At 41.4% G+C, this 6,594-nt stretch overlaps 1 protein-coding gene across 1 annotated transcript in view; it reads right to left on the bottom strand.

Annotated features, from left to right (window-relative positions):
• Positions 1 to 799: 799 nt before the first annotated feature.
• FGGY (FGGY carbohydrate kinase domain containing) overlaps positions 800 to 6,594 on the bottom strand; it is a gene marked incomplete at its 3' end in the record, with an annotated part of 75,032 nt that continues 69,237 nt past the window's right edge. The window contains exons 5-6 of the mRNA XM_008071976.2: positions 3,291 to 3,379; positions 800 to 893 (exon numbers count right to left, since the gene is read on the bottom strand). Of these exons, the coding sequence (XP_008070167.1) occupies positions 800 to 893; positions 3,291 to 3,379 (183 nt within the window). The remainder of the gene's footprint in view (positions 894 to 3,290; positions 3,380 to 6,594) is intronic.

Below are 6,594 nucleotides of genomic sequence, written 5' to 3'. Positions count from 1 at the left end.
CAACAGACAAGAAGGACAGGGGAGAGGGCAACCACCTTTGCAAGAGAAACTTGGGGCCTGGTGCCCATGGTCTGTAGTTTTTGCTCTCTGAAAGAGAAGGAAACTGGAAGTATGGGGCGGGTAGGAGGGAAGGGGATTGTTAATTTATACTAATGAAAACAGAATGAGTCATAAGTGTCGCAGCCAATAAAAAATGGCAGAGATAACTAGACAGTCAATAAATCATTTCTGAGCATTAAACTTTCTGCTTCCCTAAGGTTTGAGGTTGTCATAAGCAGGCACAAGAAGTCCCAAGCACGTTCTGATAAGTAAACAAGAAGCCCTCTGCTTTTAAATTCAACAAATTCATTAGGCCTTTAAAATACTTCCAGTCCCTCACAGGTGTGAAGCAGAATCTCCATGGGATCATACACTGCTTTCATGTGTATTTTGTTAGGCGATGCTGTCCAAACCTACCTGATGATACCGCCACCTAGGGCACTTGTTAAACATACAAATCCCCAAGTCTCCCATGGAGATTCTGATTCGGTAGACAGAAAACCAGAAGTCCTGGGGATATGTGCTTTGAATAAATGATTCAGGTGATTCATTAATCAGGCTAGTTGAGAAAAATTGCTTTAATAGGACTCTCAAGACAAGCATGCAAGATAGGTATCATGATCTCCATTCTATAGATAAGGAGCATGAGATTCAAAGAAGGGAAGATAAATGCTCCAGGCCACAAAACTAATGTGTGGTAGAGTCAAGGATAGGAGTCATAATAGGAGTCCACGGTGCGTATGCATGCCACTGCACTTACTTCTACCTGAGCCAGAGCTAGCTTCAAAAAGGCCACTCCTTGGTGTCTAAATATGGCATCAGACACCAGGAAATAGAGGTGTAGAATATTCATACTGGGTTGAAAAACACCAAAGACAAAGAGAAGGAAAGCAGGTTCTCCTCCATCACTAGTTACATTTCTGAGTCCTCAAAATCTGCAAGCCAATTGGGTATTATCTGTAAACACAATGACTAGGATTACTTTGACTAATAGGTCCATCTGGCTACAAAACAAATCAAAACATTTGTTGCACTGCTGCACAAGGGTAGAAAAAACCTAGAGAAAGATCATTTCAGAAATAACTTCGGACAATTAATGTCACACCAAAGAGGAATGCCCAGGATTACATCTTCACCCACACACTGCCTTCCTCACTGGTGATAACTATAATGGAAACTAGCAGCACCTTCTGAGGTAAAGTTCAGACCACTCCTCCAGAGGCCTCTCTGCTAGAGATGGATGAGAACCTGAGGTTTGCAGAGGCCATTTTCATACACGCATGGATTCCACTACCCTGAGACTTTTGGTCAATGACTGGGGGATGGGAGAGGACTGACATGAAGAATGGCATACCTGTGAAACATGTTCTCTGCTGTCTCTCTGCTGGAAGTCCCTGCTACTGAACTATCACGCGCTTGTCAACTTGCTACAAGAAAAGATCCAAACCTACAAAATGTGATAGACAGGAGAAGCACAGAGGAAATGGTACTGCTATTTCTAGGTTCCTCTGAATGAAAGAAGGCAAATAGGCAAGACTTGCCCCAACACACAACTGTGAATGAACTAACTTTAAGAAATAGCCCTGCCTCCCTAATTTCTACAGATTTGTCCTCTGGGAAATGATCCCCCTCTTCACAGAATTGTTCTATCTAAATTCTAATTCTTTTCCAAGATGAAAAGACCCCCCTTCCTTATGCAGTCCCTTAAATCTGAGGTCAGGATGATAAAGGACTTGCCATAGTTAGAGATTTCATGTCCAACCTGTCTATATATATCCACACACACATTCACTCTGTTAATTATAGCCACCACAATTTCACACCCAATGAGTACTTTGTAAAAGTAGCACCTACTTTATTTTTAACTTTCATAATGTACTAAAAAATAGTTGTTGACTTCAACATACCTCTACAGTATGGGATGATTGGGGTACATTTATATAAAAACAAAACAAGTTAATAACACACCCATTTAATTAAAATAGCCACTTTGAAAAACACATCTCTTGTCTTAATTTTAGGGGCCAAGTACACACACACACACACACACACACACACACACACACACACACACACACAGTCATACCATATAATGGCATTCCAGTCAACGACAAACCACATAAACAATGACAGTGGCCCCATAAGATATCAATGAAGCTGAAAAATTCCTATCACCTAGTTATATCTTTATTTTTTTTTGAGTTGGAATCTCACTCTATTGCCCAGGCTAGACTGCAGTGGCACATTCATGGCCACCCCAGCGTCAACCTGCTGGGCTCCAGCGATCCTTCCACCTCAGCCTTCCAAGTAACCAGAACTACAGGCATGCGCTACCACTCCTGGCTAATTTTTGATTTATTGTAGAGACGAGGTTTCATCAAGTTGCCTGGGCTGGTCTCGAACCTGCGAGCTCAGGATATCCATTCGCCTTGGCCTCCCAAGTGTTGGGATGACTGGCTGAGCTACCAAGCCCGGCCCTTAGTTATATCTTACTGATCCCAATCCTCTATAAGCTAGGCTAATGTGTGTGCTTGTATCTTAGTTTTTAACATAAAGTCTTAGAAGTTTTAAAAAATTTTAAATAGGAAAGCTTTTAGAATTAGGATACAAAGAAAGAAAATATTTTGGCACAGACATATGTGTTTGTGTTTTAAGCCAAGTGTTATTACAAAAGAGTCAACTACCTACAATATTCAGTACAGTAAACACGCTATACAGGTTTGTAGCCTAGGAGTGATAGGTTATACCATCTAGCCTAGGTGTGTAGTAGGCGAAACCATCTAGGTTTGTGTAAGTATGCTATGATGTTCGCACAATAATGACATTGCCTAATGATGCATTTTTTTCAAATATATCCCCATTGTTAGAGGACATATGTCTGTGTGTGTGTGTGTGTGTGTGTGTGTGTGTGTGTGTGTGTGTGTGTATTTTTTCCTTTTATTCATCATGCAAAAAGTACCTTTAGAAAAAGTCACATTTCACTCTGGATTTTTCACGTATCCTTCAAATGTGTCCAATTTTAATGAATGGTCTTCACCTTGGATACGCACATTCCAGACCTCTTAGTAACAACTGTGTTTGGGCATGTGCAGTGGAGGTGCAAGATAGATTCCAGATGTTTCAAGTAAGCAAAATCACATGTAGATGTACAAACAGTATGTCCAGTCAAAGAGAGTTAAGAAAGCAATATATATATACAGATACCCGAGAATGGAAGAGCCCAAATAAAATCCAACTTGTAATTAACATACCGTGCTGTGACACCTGTTGCCTTCCATGATAAGAAGTCTGGGAGATCAAAGAAGTGTCCTGCTTTATCCCAGCAAGTCTCTCTCAAGTTCTGCCAAATTAAATATATATTAGAATCAATTATGGGGCTTTTCTACCCCTCTCCTCTTTCAATAGTGTTCCAAAATTTTCTATACAAAAGCACAGCCAACAATGCCGATTAAAACATCTGTTCAAGGGTTTGGCAGGATGGGGGTGATATAAAAGCAATACCTATATAGGAAATAAAAACTGGAGATTATTGATCCTTCCAAAAATGAACATAGTTTCCCTTTAATTCCTCTTGAACAACCTGGAGGGACAGAAAGCACACTCTGTAAGGGCATGCACTCTGTCTTCCCAGTGAATAGCAAGAGGATATGCTTCAATACATATGATAAGATTTCAACACTGCACAGCAGGTAGCTGGGAAGACACTGCATTAGGAAATTACCCAGTGAAACTAAATGTGCCCTACTATGTAAAATTCTCCACATACCAACTGGTTCCAAAGGCAATAAAATTAAATTGAATTAAAAAAAGACGGTCTCTGCCCTCAAAAAACTTCCAGCCTAATCCAAAGAGAACAGCCACATAATCAAGCCATTGTAAAATTTTTAAATATTTATTTTTTACATTGCCAAATGGCTAGATTTTTTTTTTCTTGCTACTGGGCTTTTTCTTTCCTATACTTCCTCTGTCCAAAACATTCATTCCTCACCTACCACTCTGTTCCCTCCCAGGATCCAAAGTTCTCTGTCTGCTTGGTTAACTCTAACCACAATTTCTTGGGGAGGGTTTCTAGGAACTCATACAACCTATCTGGTTGTCATAAAACCCATATCACCCCCACATTTATGTATATAATAATGTCTTTCCTGTTAGACTATAAGCTCTGTGAGGTCAAGGATCTTGTCAGTCAGGTTCACCATGACATCTGATCATTCTTTCCTCTTCCCTGCCCAAACCTGCCAAGCAGAAACTACCTGACTCAAGACCCCTTACTATAAGCACCTGAGCAGACCGGGTATAAGCACCTGAGCAGACCAGCTGCCAAGCAGAAACTACATGACTCTAGACCCCTTACTATAAGCACCTGAGCAGACCAGGTATGGATATGTGACTTAGCTGCACCAACTAGATTTCTTCTCTTAGGAATTTAGAATGAGGATCTGAAAGAAGCCATTTTACTTCTGCCTATGAAAGGAACTGGAGGTGAGATAAACTTGGGGAATGTGAAGAAGCCATTTCCTGCCAAGCACCTGGAGAAGTAGAACTTCATAAAAAGAAGAGTAAAAAAGATAGAAGCACTAGCAAGAAAGGTTTCCTATCATCTGGGCAACTTTCCGCATCCTGGTTTCAATTATCCCTCTCCAAGAAGCTACGAGAAAAAGGAATTTGTCGTAAGCATAAGAGTATCTTTGGGAACCTAAGGGCAACAATGTAGAAGTTCCAAAAGAGCCATATTTCAGCACCTGCTACAGGATAACACACAGTAGTAGTCACTCATTAGGCATGTGTTGAATTACAAGGCAAAACGCTCAGCTCCACTGTCCACTTCCTCTTACGTGAAGAGCACTTCAAAATTTACAAAAGGCTTCCACATGGATCAGCTCCTTAAGACACAAAGTCCTAGGTGCTATTATATTTATTTTGCAGTCATACAATTGGCCTCTATCAGAATTCTGTGAGTTCTTCCTACACAGTGCTTCCCTAGCATTACTATATGAACACAGACATCTACGTAGAGCAGATAAACTGAGTACTACCCCAGTTACAGGGTCCTGTTAAAACAACACCACCAAAAGTGTTCAGATGCAAAAGGCAAACTATTAAGACCATTCTCTGTTGTTACTGCTATGGTTGTTTGTTACAATGCCTAAGTATTTAGGTGACACCTTATATCTAGAAAGGGACCTGTCCTAAACTTCTCTTTGAGTGCCCATACATCATAAAGTTAAAAAAGCAAAATTTACAGTATGTGCCTAATATAGCTAGTAACATCTCTAGTAGTATCTTTAACAAGTCACAGTTAGTATCTGTCTAACAAGTCAGAAAATGGTAGCCTTTGAAATTATGTGAGTAAACTCACAGTATTCCTTTTTGGTGGTCCCCAAATTTTATCTCCATGTGTTTTGTGGTTTCAGCGATCAGCGGTCAGGGAGAAAGAGAAAAGGCAGCCTCCTCCTAAGGGTTCCAGAATCCAAGGCCAGTCACCAGATATGAACTGCCAAACCACTGCAGCAACAATCAGTACTTCAAGCCAAAGCTCAACAATCTTCCTACACTCAGAAAAAACCGCTTCTGTTAGATCTTGTTTACAGTCATAAAGACCTGGCAAAAGGCAACCGATCTATGGGATGAGGAACCAGAAACAATATGTTGTTACAAGTATAAGGTATCCTTAAGTATGCACGTTGTCTCAGAAGGGAAACTAGCAGTATTCCCTGCGTCCTCTTCAAAAACAAAGTCTGGAGATGAGTCATTAAAAAAAGAGAGTTTAGCTGGACTCGGTGGCTCAGCTTGTAATTCCGTGCCTTGGGAGGCTGAGGTGAGTGGATTGCCTGAGCCCGCGGGTTCGAGAGCCACCTGGGCAACTTGGCGAGACCTCATCTCTACAATAAATCCAAAAACTAGCTGGGTGTAGTAGCGCGTGCCTGTAGTTCCAGCTACTTGGAAGGTGGAGGCGGAGGGATCGCCGGAGCCCAGCAGGTCCAGGCTGCAGTGGCCAGGAGTGGCCACTACACTCCAGTCTGTGCGACAGAGTGAGACTCCAACTCAAAATAAATAAATAAATAAAAGAAAGAGTTTGGATGAGAGAGACTGTCTCTAGAAGCCTGATCCCTTATTCTGAGATGCCAGCAGGCTTCTGTGGGGACCCCATGCAGTTATTATATTGTACTACATGATTCACAAGTGCTTTGTCATCAAATGCTAGATTGACCAAGAGCATATTAGCCCCTGTAGATGGATTTTTAGTCCAGTTCTGTGGGAAGATCTCTCAATCCCTCCTTCTCCTAGATGGCACAGTCCCAGCCAAGGCCATCAATCTTACTGACTTAATTCTGTTCTTGTAACCATTGAGCCTGCATCAGGACACAGTGATCGTCCCCTAAATTCCTCCACAATTTACAGTAGTATTCCCATGTGTCTCAACTCATTTGATTCCCAGGGTGGTTCAGAGATGTGTAGGTAATATGCAATACTCGCAGTAAGAATGAAAGAACTGAGGGTCAGGCCACAAGGGCTTAGCCCAAAGTCACAGGGACTGTAGCTCTAAAGTGAGTA

Source organism: Carlito syrichta, unplaced genomic scaffold (assembly GCF_000164805.1).
Source record: "Carlito syrichta isolate Samal-C Ts95f unplaced genomic scaffold, Tarsius_syrichta-2.0.1 Scaffold314796, whole genome shotgun sequence".
Lineage (NCBI taxonomy): Eukaryota > Metazoa > Chordata > Mammalia > Primates > Tarsiidae > Carlito > Carlito syrichta.
Note: the sequence above shows the minus strand (reverse complement) of the source record. Positions and strands in the feature narration are given on the sequence as shown.